Here is a 22,006-nt window from a genome sequence, read left to right as displayed (position 1 = left end):
ATTTTGTGTTATTTTTATGCCTTTCTCAATTGAAATGGCACAAAAATATATAAGTATATAGTAAAATAATCATAGCATGCAATTTTGATAAATTTCTTTTAAGTAGATTTTGTGAACTTTTCCCTACTAATAGCTACTTTAACAAAGAATTTCTGTAGTTTTCTATTGTTTTGTGATAGTCAATTTTATCTTCCAGAATATTTATTTTCAATATTTTACTATTGGAAACTACACTACGGTAAATACTGTAGTTTAGTTTTTGTGTGTATATGTTTTCATTTGAAGATATTTCTAGTTATATGTTTTTATGTATATATATGTATTATGAATATAAAATTATAGAAGTTAGAAGGTGAAGAGCTCAAAGTTTTTATTTTGTAGTTAGAAAATTTAGAGGTATACTATCTATTGCATATTAGTGATAGAACAAGTTAGTTGAGAGGTGGGACTATAGGGCCTCCCTGGTGGCTCAGCGGGTTGAGCACAGCGCTGTGAAGCTGTCCGCAGCCTCTGCAGCATGAGTTCTATCCCCGGCCGGCCAGGGAGCAACCCACATGGCAAAGCAGACCTCTCCTGTCTTGCCCGCTGCTCCCCTCAGCAGTGTTTTCGGTCTGTCTGCCTGTTCTGCTCCCCGCTCTGTCTCTGGTGAATTCTCTCACCCTCCCACGCCTCTGGCGTATACCCCAGCTCTTGTATATATAAAATAAATGTTAAAAAAAAAAAAGAGATTGGTCTATAATCTTCCCAGTGCCATGCTTGGCATACTGTAATACTGCTTTTTGAGCACTCTCTAAGTTCCAGACCCTGTTGTATGCACTTTATACTTATACCAATTATTTAAATCTGTATTATCATTATATAAGGCCTTTTAAACTTTGTTATATTGATGGAAAACTGAAGTTTTGAAAGTTTAGGTTATCTGCCCAGAGAATACTGTTAATGACACAGCCAGGACTAAAACCCAAGTCTGGCCGCAGGTTTCCCCACTCCCCAGAAAACCCACAATAAATGATTATTTATCTCTACTTGACAGCTCTATTATCCAGAGGTCATTTTGCTTCCAATATTTTTTTTTTTTTGAAACTAAAAATCCTATGGGGATTTGGAATAGCATCCCATAAACAAGTGCATTAGAGTTTCTCCAGTGAAGCATGTTTGTTTGTCTTTTCATTAAGTGATGTAGTTAAATTAAAATAATCAGATTTTAAAAAGCAGAAACTAAAAGCTATAATTAGCTTGATATTAGTACATGTTGCCAAATGGATTGTGAAACCTTTTGATTTTTAAAATGGTGAATTAAGGGATTATAGATTTTTAGTAGAATACCTGGCCTTTAGAACACTTTCAGTATGTGTCGGATACTACTGTTTCTCTTTCTACCCTGCCCCCAACTACTATTAGTTATCATTTATATACTCATGCACATAGAAAGCTGGTGGATCTTTTCTCATATAATGTACTGGTGGTACTTTTCTCACATAATGACCTGAGGAGGGGAAGATATCTAAGTGTTGGGTCTTTCAGTTATTCTTCCCTAAAGCAGAATGAGTGAATTTAAGTGATAATTCCTTACATGTCTTCCCTCCCTTAAATGTGTGCATGTCTATCATTTTGCTCCTGTCCTTCTAACCTAAATCCTAATTATACAACATATGTGCAATTTAAGTCTACACAGTAGTTAAATTTGTGTTTTCAGCCTTTAAAATCTTAGTGAAACAGTGTTTCAAGTTTTTCCTTGTTCTTCACTACTGCCCCTTCAATTTTCCTAGCTTTATTGAAATATAATTGATAGAACATTGTGTCAGTTTAAGGTGTACAAAGTGATTATTTGATACATGTATATATTGTGCAAATCATTTTTTTAAAGATTTATTTACTTATTTATACAAGCACTGGGCACAGTCAGAAGTGCAGGAGAGTGAGAGAATTCACCAGAGCCAGAGTGGGGAGCAGAACAGGCAGATTGATGAAGTACACTGCTGAGGGGAGCAGCCAGTGGCAGGAGAGGTCTGTTGCTCCATGTGGGTCCCTCGCCCGGTGGCCTGGGATCAAACTGGCCCTGCAGAGGCTGGGGGCAGCCTCGCAACCCAGTGCTCAACCGCTGCGCCACCAGGGAGGCCCCAAATCATTTGCACAGTAAAATTAACACCTCCATTACCTCGCATGATTACTACGGTGGTGATAACATTTAAAATCTCTCTTAGCAACTTTCAAATATATAATAGAGTGTTAAAGTCACCATGCTGCATATTAGGTCCCAGAACTTTCATCTTGTAACTGGAAGTTTGTACCCTTTGAGCAGTACCTCCCCTTTCCTCTCTCCTCCCAGCCCCTGACAAATACCATTCTACTCGGTTTCTGAGTCCTACTCTTCAGAGTCTGCATATAATAAGTGAGATCATACAATATTTGTATTTCTCTGGCTTATTTCACTTTGCATAATGTCATTGAGGTTCATTCAGTTTTTTGCAAAAGCAGAATTTCCACACATACCTACATACATAGACACACATACACACAAACATACATAGTTATGCATATTCATATGCATGCCATTCATCTGTCGATGGGCATTTAAGTTGTTTCTATGTCTGTATAGCCCCCTTTCTTATACTTGAGCACACTGGAAGAACAGTTTAACAGATATGACCAGATATGACGAAAGGACCAATTGGTTGTATTTGAAATGGAGTATTTCCCTTGTTCCCACCATCATAAAAAATTTTTGCCAGTTGTATATAAACCTACTCTGTTACCTTGGAAATAGCCCTTTTAACTGTTTTGCGATATGCTGTATGCGATATGTGATATACTTTGTTTTCTCCTTTGGGACTATTTGGCTTTCCCCTCCCCTATGCCTCCCCATTCCTGATGACTGGAAACATCCTCGCTGAACCTTTGTCTTCTCTTCTGTAGTTGAAGCTCAGTCCTGTAGCATCCCCAGCAAGCTGGAGGGGCCGTTAGACATTTAGTCAAATTGAAACTAAGAAATAGAAACAGTGTGATCAGTTTGTTGAGGGTAACAATAGGGCCTTTTTTATTTGTATTTGAAAGTTGTTTTGACACATAACTAAATAAAAGTTAGAGAAATATCTGTTTCCTTTTTTTTGTTACAAAGAAATGTTTAAACCCTACAATTTGTTGAGTTGTTAGTCTTAATTGTTCTTTAGGGTGTGTGTGTGTGTGTGTGTGTGTGTGTGTTTGGGTTTAAAGTGTAATGTGTAAGTCTGCGTTATATGAAAAGTAATATTATTTTATTTCATATTGTTTGATCCCCACAAAATATTTATTTTGGCAGCTGGCATTCCCTATAGCATCGTGCTAGAATTTGGCATGCATTACTTAAGTTCTGTTATTTCATGTTGAGCATTTTGGTCCTTTTTTTTTTTTAATGACAGTAGATGTTGAGTTTAAATTCTAGGGCAGAAAGCTTGAAAAGGTGGATGTAATATATAAGCACCAACTGTTACAGTGTTTACAAAATACAGTTATTTGTTTGGCACATGTTCACTAATACAACTTTTTCAGCTGACAATTATTTGATTTAGGACCTTAGAATTTGAACTGCATGGAATAATTGATAATTTTGGTATTTATTTTTTTACAGAGAGGAAAAAGGAAAATGGATGACTGCAGAAAATATTATTTGTCATATTTTAAAAGTTGTATTTCTTTTTCTAGGTTGCTGTAGTGAAACTAAAAAATGCAGATAAAGTATTTGCCATGAAAATATTGAATAAATGGGAAATGCTGAAAAGAGCTGAGGTAAGATTCTAATTATTAGACTATTTAAATACTATTTTAGAAATATTTTTAGAAAACTGAAGTTACAGAGTTCATATATTCTTAAATATCAATTAGTAACATTTTATGGTAGCATTATCTTTTAAGCTCTAAGACATATCCAGCAATTTACAATTATGATGTAGTTATGATAAATGTTATAATTTGTGAAAATAATTTAATAATAGATGAAACCAAATGGAAACCCTTGTAATGTGGAGCATATGCATTTTTGTTAGAAGGATGTCTGGAGACCAGTTTCTTTTTATAGGAAGAAATTTTGTAATGATCTATTTTCAACTTGACATTGCTTGTTATGATCATTTTGTATGTATCTGTTTCCCATTCCAAGGAAAAGTCAGCAGGAGTTTTTAATATACTCTTTCAGAATCATTTTTACTGATGGTTATGCAGTAAAGTCTATATTTTGTTGTGTATTAAAGAATGACAGTAAAATATATTGCATGTATTGTTAGCAATTTCATGTTGGTGCCAGGTTTGAGGGAAAGATTTGCTGGAAACTCTTGGTGGGAATATAGACTGGTTCAGCCTCTATGGAAAATGGTATGGAGTTCTCTCAAAATGTTAAAAATAGATTTGCCACTACTTGGTATCTATCTCAATAATACAAGATCACAAATTCAGAGACATGTATATACTTCTGTGTCCATTGCAGCACTATTTACAATAGCTAAGTTATGGAAACAACTTAAGTGCCTAAAGATGAATGGGTTAAGAGGATATGGTGTGTGTGTGTGTGTATACACATCCATGCATATATACACATATATAAATATAATAAAATATTACTAGATAGAAAAAAAGATGAAATCTTGCTATTTGGGATAACATGGATGGAAATGGAGGGATTATGCTAAGTGAAATATCATAATACCACATGATTTCCCTTATATATTCAGTATAAAGAAACAAAACAAAGGAATAAAGAAAACTAAAACAAAACAAATCCTTGAAATCTGACTGCAGATTTGAGGCTACCAAACAGGGAGGTAGGGTGAGGAGTATAGGGGAGAGGTAGTTCAGTGGACTGTGTTGGAGGATTACGGGTGCTTAGCTGGTAGTGTGGTGTGGTAACATACATCTGAAGAGGTGTGAACCTATACCACTAAATCATATATATTGTTGTAAACCAATGTTATCTCAATTAAAAAAAACTACAAATAACAAAAGAATAAATTTATCAAGAGACTAACGTATTAAAAAAACAGTTCATATGCTTCAGCAACAGTGGTTCTTGCCCTCTACCAGAAATAACTCTTTGATCACTGTAGCAAATACTGGGAAATGACACATTAATGACCACTCTAATCTCTTTCTCATATGCTTTCCTGATTACTGGAGACTAGGAAACTAAATGTTACACCCATTTCTCAGACTCAGGTGAAGGCAGTTTCATATTTCACCTGGTTTCTGCTAAACAGATGCAGCTACATAAAACATGAATGTCTCACAAATAGGAACATCATGAGACAAAATCTGACAGATGGTGGGTGGAATTTCCACTTGGCTGTCCTATTGTGTAACTGGACATTTCTTCTATGGATAGCACCTGGGTGCCAGCAAAAATTCAGTAAACTAACTACTATATTATAGCAAAACTGTTCTGCTAAATTAAAAAAAAAAACTAATAACTGGTATGATAAGGTGAATACTAAGATTACACGTAAATTTTGGGGTGAGTTTCTGTGCTGTGCTGGATCATACTGAGTGGTTTGATGGACACTTGAAGGTTTCAGGGAAGCGGAACTTATTGGTGTATAATTATTTCCATATTTTAATGTCTAGAATGTGTATTGCTGAGTACTAACCCTGGAGATTAATAAGATCCATAAAAGGATAATGAGAAGTTAGTTTTTAGAAACTACTTGATAGCAACCTGTCTGATGGGGATACTCCCTCATTACACTAAGAGGAGTGAGCACTTGTAGCAACCTGGAAAGAAATAAACATAAGGAAAAGCAAAAAAGTTCCTAGGATGATTGATAAAATTGTAGTGAAAGGAAATAATTATTTCTTAATTTTACAAAGTTTGAAAAATATGGCAAAACACAAAGAAGAAGTTAATAATGTATTCCATCATCTAGAGTTAGTAACATTTTTTGCTTTCAGTTTTTTTTTTTTTATTTGTCTATGGAATAACTGCACAAGTGATATTCACATGCCTTTTTGTAAAACAAAAAAAAAAAGTGAAACATTGACAGATAAAGCTGAAGTACTCTTGATTATGCCCTACTTATGTTCAGGCCTTTCCTACCTATTGGAGGTAAAAACTGTATAATAATACCCTGTTTAAAAATTATCTGGAAGCTCTGTCACTCTGGCATATATGCCAGTTCTCATTATATTCAGTAACTTCAGTCTTTACTTTTGAATTTCCCTAAGACTCATTTGCCTACTGTCAGCAGTTAGAATTTCCAGGTAGTACACACTGGACTTGAGTTTAGAGTAGTATAGTTATTACAGTTTTCTTTTGTAATTGACACTTGTAGGAGGGAAGGAATTGAAACATGATTTATTAGAGAGAAGTCATGCTGTCCCAACAGTCTCAGTTCATCTAACAGGGAACTGTAGAGCAGAAATGGTCTTTCAGAGCTGTCCCTGTTGGGTCACATGGCAAACATTTATGCATCTGCCTCAGCCAGTCATTGTATATGGGCTCCTCCTAAAGGATGTGGCTTTTGACTAGTAGGCTCTTTGCAACCAAAGCAAACTTTGAAGGGACTGACAGCAACTAGAGCAAACAGTCTTACTATTAAGAAATAGCAAATATTGATAATATGTTCAAGTCATTGTCACAGAAATAATCATTGCCTTCAGTTTAGTGTTTCAGAATTTGAACTTTGAAATTTTCAGTTAAAGTTTGTAGTTACATTTTATGAAGCTGGGTGTTTCGGAGGAGAATTGTGAAAGGGAAGGATAACAGGATTGACCTTTACTGACTTGGAAAAAGTGACATAATGGATAAGGTAAGGAATAACTGAAAATTAAGTATTTTGTTGAATTAAAGTCATGGAAATATTCTGCTTCTGGTGCAAGATAAAATAAATTTAATTCTCCCTATTAAGTACAGGTAAAGACCCTTGACATTATATGTAAAACAAACATAAGTGAGATGTTCTGAAAGGTAGAGAAAAGAAGTAAGCGCAGCTGGGGACCTTGTGATCAGTGGAACAACACTCATTCTATGAAGTTTGTATTACACTGATGGAAAAAAGTCAAGGATCATAAGAAGAAAGTTAAAGATTAGTAATCCCCATGAATGTAGATGCAAGCATTCTTTTTTTTTAGCTTTTCTTTAAAAATATTGTAATGATTTTTTTTTACTAAGGTGACATTATTATTTATTGAGGTTTACTATACTGTATATGATTCAGAAATGTAGGATCCCACCTTTTCAGGATGCTCCTACCCCAAACCCACCAAAAAGGCCATCATAGACTTCCTCCACAGTCCGCTGTGCCCCACCTGCTGCTTCTCCTTGTTCCGCATCGTTGTCACACCCCACCCCCAGCAGTCTCAGTTTTCCTGTCAGATTTCTAGAGTTTGATTTTAGTTTGATATTCTCTGACTCTTTGTTTTATATCTATATATTCCCCATAGAAGTGAATTAATTCAGTATTTTTCTTTCTCATTCTGACTTACTGCTTAGCATAATTCCCATCAGTTTCATCCATCTTGTCCCAAATGTCAAGAGTTCATCGTGTGTGTGTGTGTGTGTGTGTATTTGTGCACACACATATTTGTCCAAATCTTAATCCAGTCATCTGTTGTTTCCATGACTTGGCTGTAGTACATAGTGCTAAAAAGAACATAGGAGTGCATATGTCCCTTCAAATTAGTGTTTTTGTATTCGTCAGGTAGTAGATACCTAGAAGTAGAGTTGCTGGATCATATGGTAGATTTAATCTTAATAGTGTGAGAAACATCCACACTGTTTTCCATACAGGCTGGGCTAATCTACATTCCAACCAACAGTATATGAAGATTCCTTGCCTTCCACATACTCACCAACACTTACTGTTTCTGGACTTTTTGATATGGCCTATTCACTCAGATGTGAGATGGTATCATTGTGGTTTTAATTTGCATGTCCCACATGATAAGTGAGGATGAGCATTTTTTCCATGTGATTGTTGGCCATCTGTATGTCTTCTTTGGAGAAGTGTCTATTTAGGTTTTTTGCCTATTTTTTGATTTTTTTTTTTAAATTGAGTTGGCTTGAGTTCTTTGTAGATCTTGGGTATTAGCTCCTTGTCAGATATATGACATGCAAATATTATCTTCCATTCAGTTAGGTTTCTTTTCATTTTAATGATAGTTTCTTTTGGTGTGCAGGAGCATTAGTTTGCTGTAGTTCCATTTGTTTACTTTGCTTTTGTTTTCCTTGCCAATGGAGCTGTGTCCTGAAATACATCATTGAGGCTGATGTCATGAAGTGTTTTGTCTATATTTTCTTCTATGTATTTTATATATGTATTTTGGGTCTTAGGTCCAACTTTTTAATCTATTTTGAGTTAATATTTTTATGTAGTATGCAATAGTGGTCTAGTTTCATTCTTTTGTATGTGGTTGTTCAGTTTTTCTGACACCATTTGTTAAGGAGACTTTTCTTTTTCTAATAAATAATCTTGGCTTCTTTATCATAGATTATCTGTTCATATTTAGTGTGAGTTTATTTCTTTGCTCTTATATTCCAATGTTATATGTGTGTAGTTTTATGTCTATACTATTTTGATTACTATAACTTTGCTGTACAGTTTGAAGTCTGAAATGTTATATTCTGTTCTTCCTTTTTTTGTCAAATACTTACTTTGGCAGGTTGTGGTTTATTGTGGTTCCATATAAATTTCAGTAATGTTTGGTCTACTTTTTGAAGAATGCCACTGAAACTTTAATAGGGATTGAGAATATATTTCCATTTCTTTGTGTTTACTTCTGCTATTTTTTTTTTAAGTAATATCTTAGGGTTTTCATTGTACAGGCTCTTCACCTTCTTTGTTAGATTTACTCATAGATATTTAATACTTTTGACAGCATAGTAAAGGGGATAGATGCAGGTATCTTTAACAAATACTAGTAGGTAGCAATTTATAAAAAGTTATGATAACATGACCATATAGTGTTTATTTATTTCAAGTATATCAGAAACCGGTTTAATACTTGAACCTAACAAATTGTTTGAAACTTTCATATTTTAAGAAGAAAGTCTATACTGGAACTTTTATTTTATTTTATTTTTTTTTAAAGCAGTATTTTTTTTTTTAAAGGTTTATTTATTTATTTATACAAGCACTGGGTACAGTCAGAAGCATGGGAGGGTGAGAGAATTCACCAGAGCCAGAGCCGGGAACAGAACAGGCAGACTGATGAAATACACTGCTGAGGGGAGCAGTGGGTGCGGCAGGAGAGGTCTGCTGCACCATGTGGGACCCTCACCAGGTGGCCGGGGATCGAATGGGCGCTGCAGAGGCTGCAGGCAGCTTCGCAGCCCAGCGCTCAACCACTGCGCCACTGGGGAGGCCCTATACTGGAACTTTTAAATCCTTACAAGACAGTTAGAGACCCCATTTTGATTATGATTTATCCAACTTTGGAAAACTGTGCCCATTACCAATGACACTTAATAAATTAAATATAAGCAACCAATATTTTTAAATCTATGTAATGCTGATGCTTTAAAATAAAATTTCAGACCATTGTCTTCAACCTATTTGCCATATTTACATTTACATAAAGTATGTAGAAATAAATAATTAGTGGGGTATGGATTATTGAAGGTAACTGTAAACCTCCCCTTTCCTGTACAGATGAATAATTGCTTAATCATCTTACAATTATGAAGATTGATATATCCACAGATTCTTTTACAAATTTTGCTAGCATTTAACAATCTCTCAATTAACTTCTCCCATTCTATTGTGTAAATTTATCAAATTTTATTAACTTCACTTATAAAGATATCCTTAGTTATTTAATTGGAAGAAGCAGTATAATTTATGGAAGTGCCTTCTATCTCAAGAGTTAAACTTTTCTTAGGCTCCATTATCTCATTTGTTCAATAAGAAAAACATTGGTGAAGAATTATCTGTGTTTTGGTGGTGGATGTGGTATAGTAACATACATCTGAGGAGGTGTGACCCTATTCCCTTAAGTCATATACTGTATTGTATACCAGAGTTACCTCGATAAAATAAATGAATAAAAATTTTAATGGTCTCTACCTAGAAGTGGAGTAATAATGACATCTTAGTTTAACTGTGCTGTTTCATAACTAATATCTTACTATTTTTGTTATTGTTATACATTTTTTAACTTATAACTGTTGGTGTTAGTAGTGTTCTTCATTGTAGTCATAGTAGTCATCATCATTATCGTCATAGTCTATTCATTAGGTGATTAGATTAGCAGTGCCTCTACTTTCTGATCTGTCAACTACTTTAAAAAATATGCAAATACTGCACAGCATAAAAAGTAAAAACAACAACAACAAACAACTGCTTGAACAACCTGCTCTTGGGTGAGAGCTGCCAGAGGTTCTGCCCACTGGCCCTAACTGCCTCCACAAGCCAGACTGCCAGCCTGCTACTCACCTGGATCTATGTCAGGAGAGGCCCTCAGCTACTGTACTTACCACCAGGTGAATACCCAAAAATAGTGGTAGAGAGAGACTCATGCTCAACAGAAGTCCCACTAAGAGCAGAGAAACTAGGAAGCAGACCATGTGAGAAAGAAAAATACAAATGATTAAGCATGCCTTCAGGGGAACAATACACACAGGAGAAAAATCAATCCTCAGAACCCAACAACACTGACACAGAAAAATTTTTTTCTTGTCAGATGAAGAATTGCCATAATTTAAAAAGTTGAAGAATTTGAACTACACAAACAAAACTTAGAAAAACAGATCAGAGATATATGAGAAGAAACAGAAAAGAAAGCTATGAGAAACATAGACAACAAGCAGAAGATTGAGATTAAAACTTTGTTTTTTTAAAGATTTTATTTTATTTATGCATACAAGAGCTGGGGTGTAGGCCAGAGGTGCAGGGTGAGAGGATTCACCAGATACAGAGTGGGGAGCAGAACAGGTGGACTGACTGAAATACACTACTGATGGGAGCAGCAGGTGAGACAGGAGAGGTCTACTGCGCCATGTGGGTCAGCTCCCTGGCCAGGGATTGAACTCAGGCTGTAGTGGTGATAGTGCTGAACCTTAACCCCTAGACCACCAGGAAGGCCCTGAGATTAAAACTTTAAGAAAATGATGGAACTACAGGATATAAAATGATCAATGGAGGAGTAAAAAAATTCTGGAAAAAGCCATTGAAATAGAATAGACATTTGGAAGAAAGAGTGTAATCTTGAAGAAACAGATACAAAATGAACAAAGATAGAAAGGAAAAAGAATAAAGAAGCACATGGAGAATTATCTGACACCATGAGGAAAGGAAATATAAGAGTCATAGGAATCCAAGAAAGAGAAGAGAGAAGGAAGCAGAAAACTTATTCAAGGAAATAACTGAAGAAAACTTCACACAAGAAGGAAATGAAAATAGACATACAGGAAGCTAAGAGGATGCCAAACTACACTAATGAAAGGAAATCTACTGCAAGTCACATAGTAATAAAACATCTAGGAGTCCAAGACAAAGAAGAAATAATGAAGCTGATGATGGAGAAGAAACAGATAAACTAACACTGATTAAGCTAACATCAGTATTCTCTGAAGAAACACTATGGGCAAGAAGAGAATGGAGTAACATATTCAAAACTCCAAAACAAAACACTCCAGCCATGAATATTTTATCCTGCAAAGCTCTCCTTCCTATATGAGGGGAAAATAAGGAACTTCTCAGACAAACAAAATCTTTGGGAATTTACTACTAAACCCCACTCAAAGAAATATTATAAGGAGCCTTAGGATCTAAACCAAGAGGGGAATGAAAACAAAGAACTGAACTAAGGATTAAATATAACCACAAAATGATGAATATAATGGCATTACCAGACTTCCACATATCATTAATAAACCTAAATATTAATGGACTAAACTCACCAATAAAAAGATACAGAGTAGCATATTGGATTAGAAAACAAATTCTAATCTTCTCCTGCTTCCAGAAAATATACCTTATTTTCAAATACAACATAGAAAGTAAAGGGTTGGAAAACAAGTCTACAAGCAAATGGTACCCCAAAAAAGGCAAGGGCAGTCATATTTATATCAGATAAAATAGACTTCCAGCTAAAAATGGTGACAAGAGACATGAATGGACACTACATAATGATCAAGGGGTCAGTACACCATGAAGTCATAACATTTATCAATATATACTTCCCGATGAGGGAGCACCAAAATACATTAGACAATTACTGTTGTCGCTGAAAACAAACATTGGAGAAAATATTATCTGTGGTAGGAGACTTTAATACTGCATTCTTACCAATGAACAGGATAACAAGAAAGAAAATAAACAAAGACTCAATAGCCTTATACAAATATCTAGGCCACAAGGGGCGTAACAGACATTTATAGGACACTGCACCCCCAAAACACTGATAACTCATTTTTCTCAAGTGAACATGGATAATTCTCAGGATCAGCCACATACTGGGTCATAAGACAGACATCAACAAGTACTTGAAAACTGAAATCATACTGTTATAGGGCAGCCCCAATACAAAACAGGTTGCCTGACTGTGGGTCCTCACCCGCGCGCTTAAAAGGACTTATCAATACTCTACTGCAGGCACACACGAAAGGTTAATAAAAGGTTTATTTACAAGGGAAGGGCAAATGAGGAAATGTACAACTCAGGGAGAAAAGTGGGAGACAAAGTTTTAAATGTGTCCTACCTGATCCGCCGATCTGGAATCCCAAATGGCTTTCTGAGAGCTGGCCGCAAGCCAGGAGCCGTGAAGCGAGGAGGCCAGCGAGAGAGTGAGTCCCCCCAAGGCCCACGTGTTTGGTTTTTGTACCAAACCTGGCTGCTTAACTCCACCCTCAGGTCCCAGCCACCTTCCCTTTGGTGGTGACGGGATTTGTCTTTCCCAATGTCTTGATGGCTTTGGTCTGGAGTGGGGTTGGAGTCCACAAAGACTGCATGGAATTAGCTCAGGACATCCTTTGCCCCTGACAATACCAAGTATCTTCTCTGACCATAAAGATATCAAACTAGAAAACAATTACAAAGAGAGCAAGGAGATTCCCTCATTATGTGCAGACTAAACAACCTGCTGCTGAAAGACCATTGGATTAATGAGGAAATTAAAGAAGAAATAAAAAAATATCTTGAGACATGATAATGAGGACATAACCTTCCATAATATATGGGACACAGAGAAAGCAGTATTAAGAGATAAGTATATAGCAATGCAGGCCCATATGAAGAAACAAGAAAGAACCTAAAGAAACAATCTAATCTACCTTCTCAAGGAAGTAGAAAAAGAGCAACTCCCACCCCTAAAAGCCAGTAGAAGACAGGGAATAATAAAAATTAAAGCAGAAATAAATGAAATAGAATGAAACTAAAAGGTTTTTTAAAAAAAGAACAAAACAAAAAACACAAAACAGGGCCTCCCCAGTGGCGCAGTGGTTGAGCACTGGGCTGCAAAGCTGCCCGCAGCCTCTGCAGCACAGGTTTAATCCCTGGCTGCTGGCGAGGGTCCCACATGGAGCCCAGCCCTCTTCTGCCACGCCCGCTGCTCCCCTCAGCAGTGTATTTCATCGGTCTGCCTGTTCTCCTCCCCACTCTGGCTCTGGTGAATTCTCTCACCCTCACGTGCTTCTTACTGTACCCACTGCTTGTATAAATAAATAAATAAATCTTAAAAAAAAAAAAAAAAAAAACAGACAAACCTCTAGCTAGGCTCACAAAGAAAAGTAGGAAGAAAACTCAAATAAATCAAATCATAAATGAAGAGTAGAAATTAAAACAAACACAGCAAAAATCCAGAGGATAGAAATTGCTATGAAAAGTTTACATGCAAACAAGTTCAATTATCTAGATGAGATGGACAAATTCTTAGAATTATACAGTCGTCCAAGGCTGAATAAAGAAGAAATAGAACACTTGAACAAATCAATTACAAGCAAGGAAATCAGAACAGTAGTCAAAACTCTCCCCCAAAACAAATGCTAACAGGCATATGAAAAAATGTTCAGCATCACTTATTATCAAGGAAATGCAAATCAAAACCACTATGAGATACCACCTCACACCTGTGAGAATAGCCCATATTGTTGAAAAAACAGTAACAACCAGTGCTGGTGAAGATAAGGTGAAAAAGAAACTCTTACATTGCTGATGGCAATGTAAACTGGTCCAGTCAATATGGAAAGCTGTGTGGAGCTTCCTGAAAACACTAAAAATGGATCTACCATAGGACCCAGCGTTTCCACTCATAGAAACATACCCAGAGGACATAAAAAGTGTCCTGTGTTTATAGTGGTACTGTTTATAAGAGCCAAGATATGGAAACAACCTAAATGCCCCACAGCAGATGAATGGATCAAGAAGATGTGGTACATATACACAATGGAAAACTGCTCAGAGGACAAAAAAATATAAAGGTATGCTATTTGTGGCAACATGGATGGAGCTGGAAGGGATTATGCTAAGAGAAATAAGTCAGAAGGAAAAAAAGATAACTATCAGATAGTTTCACTTATATGTGGAATATAGAGAAACCAGACAAAGGGTTGGGAAAAACACAAAACTTGCATGGATCTGAGGCATGTAGGAAGGGAAAGGAAGGGATCAAATTGAGGAACAGAACACCAGTGATGGGTCACTGGTGTGGTGGTAGTGAGAGAACTATGGCAACTACACCTGAGCGGAGAAATCAGATACGGTCTAAAAATTAAAAGCGATGTAAGAAAAGGTACTTCAAAAAAGTTAAAAAATAGGCAAGTCCCTCTTTTCTCCTCTTGATAGTTTTTGTATGCAAAGTAAATTATTATTAAGAGTTTATTTTTTATCTTTAATAGAAAATTTTACTCTACTGGAATCGAATCAAAATACTGATTTTTATTTTTTCCCCAGAGATGTTTTTGCTTTGCAGGTCTTTTGTATATCTAAATAAACTTCATGATTTTTTTGTTTTATTTCTATAAAAAATGTTACTGGGATTTTGATAGAAATTTCATTGAATATGTACATTGTTTTAGGTAGTATAGCCATCTTAATAATGTTATTTCTCCCAATACATGGACTTGGAATATCTTTCCATCTCTTTATGTCTTCTATTTGTTTCAATAATGTTTTATATTATTGTACATGTCTTTTACTTCTTTGGTTAAATTTATTCCAAGGTATTTATTCTTTTTTTTTATGTGATGGCAAATGGGATTGTTTTCCTAATTTCTTTTTCTTCTCTGTTGGCTGCATATGTATTGATAATTGTTATATCTTCTTCCCTAACTTCAAACTAATACAAAATTATAATAATATAGAACGCTTGGTATTGGAATCAAACAGATCAGTGGAATAGAATTGAGAACCCAGAAGTAAAATCACACTCATATGGACAGCTTATTTATAACACAGAAGCCAGCATCTTAAAATGGAGCAAGGAAAATCTCTTCAATAAATGGTGCTGGGAAAACAAAAGAATGAAACTAGACCATCATCTAACACTATATACAAACTGTAGTTCGAAAATGAATTAAAGACAGTATTTGAAAAGACATTGGAACCCCCATATTTATTGCAACATTATTTATAATAGCCAAATGCTGGAAACATCTAAGTATATAGAGAGATGAATGGATAAAGATGTGATATATATACATACTGGAATACTATACAGCTGAAAAATGATGAAATCATGCCATTTGCAACAACATGGATGAAGTTGATTACTATGCTTAGTGAAGTAAACAGGGAGAAAAACAGTGCATTATTTCATTCATATATGGTATGTAGAGAAACCAAACAATTGAATACACTATATAAAACAAAAATAAACTTTTAGGTTATTTTTAAAAATCCTATTTTAGTTTTTAAAAATATAATTCAAGTGTATATGTAACAACAGCCCTTAAGCTCATTGAATTACTTGAACAACTTTTATCAACTTCAGGGTATGCACATGGGTCATTATTTGGTTAATACTAATATATAACATGGTTACTTAAGCTCTCCTCCCTCACTATCAGTTGTCACAAGATACTGAATGTGACATGTTGCAGTAAAAAAGGATACTGCATTTGTAGACTCAGTATCTGTGGCATTAATAGGAATAGTTTAAATATTTGTAGATAAAATTATATGTGTGGGAGTTTCAAAAAATCTTGTGTGTGAGTGTACATGCACATAGGCATGTATAAAGAAGCTGGTGTAAGAGGATGATGGTGTAGATGAAATAAGATTGAACAGTAATATAATTATTGAAATGGGTTATGGCTCACTGAGTAAGGATTTGTTATAGTGTTCTCTCATGTATTTTCCAAATTTTATATCATATTATTTTGTTTTTAAAAAATAAAAGTTTTTCCTACTAAAAGTTATAGCATAATTTAGAATCTATTTAAAATTTTATCTGTGTTGTTGACAAAAAGTCTTTGCAGCTTTATTTAGTTTGGAGACATCAGTCAGATGTTGATTAGATTTTAGCTGGAATGTCAATAAAATTCCGGTGAGTTGTCTTAGTAAGATAAAGGCAGGAAGAGTTGTTTCCGAGAGTCTGACAGTTAACCTTTCTAAAATTTTAGCAGCACACCATGATCTCTGGTCAGTTAAATTCTAATACAGAGCTTAGTGTTGAGTATACCAAATCATTCTTCCCTGCCCTCTCAATATAGCCGAATATAATGTTGTATATATTGTGACAGGTAAAACTGTCATTTTATTTGGTATAAACTTTTTTTTTTAGATATTTATTTATTTGTGAATACAAGAACTGGGGCACAGGCCAGAGATGTTGGGGGATGTGTGCGTGAGAGGATTCACCAGAGACAGTGAGGAGCAGCACAGGCAGACTGACTGAAATACACTGCTGAGGGGAGCAGTGGGCGAGTCAGGAGAGGTCTGCTGCGCCATGTGGGTAGCTCCCTGGCAGGAGATTGAACTCGTGCTGCAGTGGCTGAGGATAGCTTCACAGGTTGTGTCTCAACCACTTGTGCCACCAGGGAGGCCCCTTGGTATAAACTTTTAATTTTGAAAAATCATCTTTGTTGATGCTAGTCTTTGGATATCCTATTGATTAAATAGAATTTTTGGAAATACTTGGAAATATTAGGGTTAATTACATAACAATGTTTATTTAGTTTTTCATGGCTGTTGAATTTACCTTGTGGGAAATAAATTGTTAAGTACCTGTCCTATAGAGAATATTACGTGGTATTTTTTCATTGTGCACAATTTTTTCATTGTGCATATGGTATGGCCATTAAGAAATACTAGGCAGGGCCTCCCCTGGTGGCGCAGGGGTTGAGTGCTGGGCTGCGAGGCTGCCTTCAGCCTTTGCAGTGCTGGTTCGTTCCCCCGCCACAGGTGAGGGTCCCACAAAAAAAAAAAAAGAAAGAAATACTAGGCAAGTCTTTCTATACTCACATGGAAAGCTGTTCCGATACATTGTTACGTGAAAAACAAAACTTACAGCAGACTGTGATACATTTGTGTAAAGAAAAGCAAAGACAGGGGAGATAGAATGACACATAAATGTGTAGAGAGAGAGAGAGAGAGTGTGTGTGTGTGTGTTCGTGCTTATGTATACACAGAAATAGTCTTAGCATGTCTTAACATTATTGTTGGTAACTTCTGTACACAGCATGTGGACAGGGAATGTATGATGTTTTGAAATGGAGATTTTTTTGAACTGCTTTTTTTTGTTTAAAATTTAAAGATATAGTATTATAATGTGTCATTAAATTATTTTAGTTTTAGCCACATGTTTCTAATTTTTCCAGAATATACTATTGTAATAGTGGTAACATAGTTTCAAAATAAATTAAAGCTCTAATTAATAAACAAAAGACAATCCATAAGAGAAAATGGGCACAGGAAGAGAACAATTCAGAAAGAAAACTCAGATTTCATTAAATGTATACAGAGCTATTTGTATCTGTAATTTGGAATATATCAATTGAAACAACAGTGAATTACTATTTCATACTTGTTATGTATTGTTTGCATAATAGATAGCCTGGTTTTACATAAAATGTCCTTTATCTAAATTGTGTTTCCTTTTCAGACAGCATGTTTTCGTGAAGAAAGAGATGTATTGGTGAATGGAGATAACAAATGGATTACAACTTTGCACTATGCATTCCAGGATGATAATAACTTAGTAAGACTCATTTTTGTTTCTATATCCTTATGAATTTTTTGTTGGATACAACATCATTATTTTCTTTCAAATATGATTTCCCCAATATATTTTATTTGTGGTGTTGTATTAATATTTAGAATTTGACATATTTATTCAAATGTGCCATGTGCTTCTTTCACTAGAGCCACATTTAAAATCTAGGGTACAGTGACTATACCTGGGAGGTAAATCATATACTGTCAAAACACTCACAAGGATGTAAAATAATGGTACTTAAAAAATAAAAATTTAAAATATAGGGTACATCTAACTTTGTATTGACATCATGAACCACTTGATAGAAGAAGTTAGGAAAGAGATTGGAGGTAAATAAAAATACTAGGAGCACTGAAGACTGAAAAGATAAGTGAATAGGAAAATAAGATGAAGTCTACCTATTCAAGGCTTTTCATTTTCTGATCCCAGTTTTTGTTTCAAGGTTTATTTTTTAGTATATATGTTGAGTTCCTGCTATGTATTAGATACTATACTCTGTACAGGGATATAAAAATTAATTACATTTTTCATTCATTTGCTATTCACTGGATATGTGCTACGTACTAGCTATTGATTTTTAGATTCTGGAAACACAATAGTGAACATGACAGGATTTCTCTTCTTAATGTTCTTATATTCTCATGAAGAGATTCAGGCCGTAAATCCAAACTCAAGTAAAATAATATTTCAGATTTTTTTAGGGGAAAAAATATGACATGTACTTTAAGACATGAAGTCACTGAAAACTCTTCTAAGGCAAATGTAAATTTTCTAAACCAAGAAGGGAGAAGAGGTGAAGAGAGCTTTGAGCAAAAGCATAGAGATTTGAAGCAGCTATTATAGTCATATTGATGGACGATAGCTAATAGACATGGTGAAGAGGGAGGTGAGATGTGCGAATCACATCATGTGCACCTTAAATGTTATGGTAAGGACACTAGGCTTTCACAATCTTGTTTTTCAAGAATCTTTTTTTTTTCTTTTTTTTTTTTGTCATGGAGCTCTTGTTCCATGTGTGTTAAATGACACTACATATGAAAGCATAGACAATAAAGCATTTAGAAAAAAAATAGAACTGCCCTGATTGATCTCTTAGCTTCCTCCTCCCAACTCCAGCTTCATGACTATTTGTGGGTCTTTTACAGAGTTAAGTTTGAAAACTGCTGTTTTAGGACCATACAAAGGATTGTGGCAGTCAAGGAGTAGAGTCATTTGAAAAACGAGAAGAGAGCTAGTGTGGTTAGTGGGTAGTAATAAAGGAGAGAGGTATAAAATGAGGTTTCCAAAGTATTGACAAGTGAGGAATTTGTATTCTAATTTCAAGCAGAATTTTAAGGAGCGTGTGACCATCAATTTTATATTTTAAATAGAGCATCTTGGCAGTAATGTGGAGGATGGATTTTAGGACCATAACTAGAGGCCAGGAGATTGGTTGGTTAGTAGACTTGTACAATATTCAGGTGCTAGAACTTGAGTAAAGGTGATTAATGTCAAAGTTGGCATGAAGTTGGAGGGGATAGTTTTAGGTGCCCTGTAGGAAGTAAAGTAATTAGAGCTTTATGTGTTTGTGTAGATGCCAGTGGAGGAGAATGATTGAGTTTTCTACTAGTGACTATATTGTGGATTCAGTGGTTAATAATTGATAAATTGATCGGGGAATATAGGAGAAAGAACATTTAGAGTAGAGGAGGAAATCGGTTAGTTTAAGTTAGTATATTTTGGCTTTGAATTGTCATGTAATCTATTCAGTGGATTGATATGTAATTCCTGTGCTTCTGAGAACAAATAATACTACCTATCTTGCATTCTTATCCATAAGATCAAATTTCATCGAACTCTGGCCTGCATCTCGAATCTGACCCACTACCTGTTTTTGTACAGCCTGCAAGCCCAGAATGGTTATTACATTTTTAAATAGTTGAAAAAAAATCAAAAGAAAAATATTTGTGACATGTGCCTATTATGTAAAATTTCAGTGTCTACAATATTTCATTAAAGTATAGGCATGTCCACTGATTTATGTATAATCTCTACTGTTGTGTTACTCTGTCAGAGTTGACTACTTGTGATGGAATCTGGCATTGTGGCAGTGTATAACGCACTGCATGTTACTGTCACCACTGCACTGCTGCTCAGCACACTTCAAATTGCAATGATAGTGATAACTTGGTAGCATTTTGAGTACTATGCATATTGTTATACTGTGATTTTATTATTAATAGTGAATATTGTCAAAATAATGAAAAAAGACTCATGCTTTTAAGGCATAAGTGTTATTCTGTTGACAAATAAATGTGAAAATTCATATGTGACTTTTTACTCTCCCCAAACTTGACTTTTTTTAAAAAATGATTTTTATTTATTTATGCATATAAGAACCGAGGTACAGGCGAGAGGTGCGGTGGGTGAGAGGATTAACCACAGAGTGGGGAACAGAATAGGCAGATCTATGGAAGTACACTGCTGAGGGGAGCAGTGGGAGAGTCAGGAGAGGTCTGCTGCACCATGTGGGTAGCTCCCTGGCTGGGGATCGAACTGGTGCTGCAGTGGCTGCGGATAGCTTCATAGGTTGTGTCTTTTGTAGTTAAATGTGTTTCCTGAAGACAGCAAAAGGTTGGGTTTTGTTTCTTAATCCAGCCTGTCTCTTTGTTTTTTTATTGAAGAGCTTAGTCTGTTTACATTTAGAGTTAACATTGATACATTAGTGTCTGTATTTGCCATTTTGTTTGTCTTTCCTGTGGTTTTATTTTTTGTCTTGTTTTGTTCTTTTTTTTTTAAATTTTTTTTGAAATGAGTAGTTAAATGTTTTCTGTTTTTTTAATATTTAGTACAATATATTTTATGTATGTATGTATGTATATATTTATTTATTTATGCAAGCATTGGATACAGTCAGAAGGTGGGGGAGGGTGAGAGAATTCACCAGAGCCAGAGGGGAGAGCAGAGCAGGCAGACTGACAAAGTACACTGCTGAGGGGAGCAGCAGGCTGCAGGAGAGGTCTGCATGCCGTGTGGGACCCTCGCCCAGCGGCCGGAGATCGAACTGGTGCTGCAGAGGCTGCGGGTAGCTTTGCAGCCCAGCGCTCAACCGCTGAGCCACCGGGGAGGCCCTCTTGTTTTGTTCTTATTCATCCCTCTGTTGGTTCTAGCTTTAGGACTTCTTGTAGTATTTTTTGGAGTAGGAGTTTAGTCATAATGAAGTTCCGGAGTTTCTGTTTGTCTGGAAAGGTCCTTATTCTTTTCTTCATAGAGGAAGGAAATCTTTGTGGGATAAAGTATTCTTGGCTGGCATTTGTTGTCTTGGAGTTTGTTGACTATGTCCCTCCACTCTCTCCTTGCCCGTACTGCTTCTTCAAAGAAGTCTGAAGTCAGCCTGATTGGTTTTCCTTTGTATGTTATCTGTTTTTTCCCTCTTGTCAGCTTCATTATTTTTTCCTTGTCTTGGATTCTTGGGAGCTTTACTATTATGTGTCTTGCTGTATATTTTCTTTCACCGTGGAAGTTTGGTGTTCTTCCTGCTTATTGTATGTCTATTTTCAGCTCTTTCGTCATCCTTGGGAAGTTCTCTTCGATTGGGATTCCTGTAACTCTTATATTTCCTTTCCTCCTTTACTTTCCTCAAATAGTTCCCGAAGTCTTTCTTCATTCTTTTTCCTTCATATTTCTCTTTCCTTTTTTGTTTTAGTTCTTTTTATTTCTGTGTCTTTGAGAGTACTTACTCATTCTTCCATTTCATCTATTCTGCTTTCACTGCTTTTCCCAAAGTTCTTTAGCTCCTCCATTAATCCTTTGCTCTCCTGCATTTCTTTCACCTCCCTCTTTAGGGACTCAATTTCATTCTTCTGATTGTTGATTATTTTTCCCTTATCATTGTTTTCCTTTATGACTTCTT

General features: G+C 35.5%; 1 protein-coding gene across 11 annotated transcripts in view; it reads left to right on the top strand.

The window, feature by feature from the left end:
* CDC42BPA (CDC42 binding protein kinase alpha) overlaps window positions 1–22,006 on the top strand; it is a gene marked incomplete at both ends in the record, with an annotated part of 264,693 nt that overhangs the window by 71,180 nt on the left and 171,507 nt on the right. For all 11 annotated transcript variants that reach the window (XM_084252980.1, XM_084252987.1, XM_084252988.1 and 8 more), the window contains 2 exons: window positions 3,682–3,765; window positions 18,001–18,096. In XM_084252980.1, the coding sequence (XP_084109106.1) occupies window positions 3,682–3,765; window positions 18,001–18,096 (180 nt within the window). The remainder of the gene's footprint in view (window positions 1–3,681; window positions 3,766–18,000; window positions 18,097–22,006) is intronic.

The sequence above is a fragment of the Talpa europaea genome (genome assembly GCF_964194135.1).
Source record: "Talpa europaea genome assembly, chromosome: 14".
NCBI lineage: Eukaryota > Metazoa > Chordata > Mammalia > Eulipotyphla > Talpidae > Talpa > Talpa europaea.
This window is presented reverse-complemented; position numbering and strand designations above follow the sequence as displayed.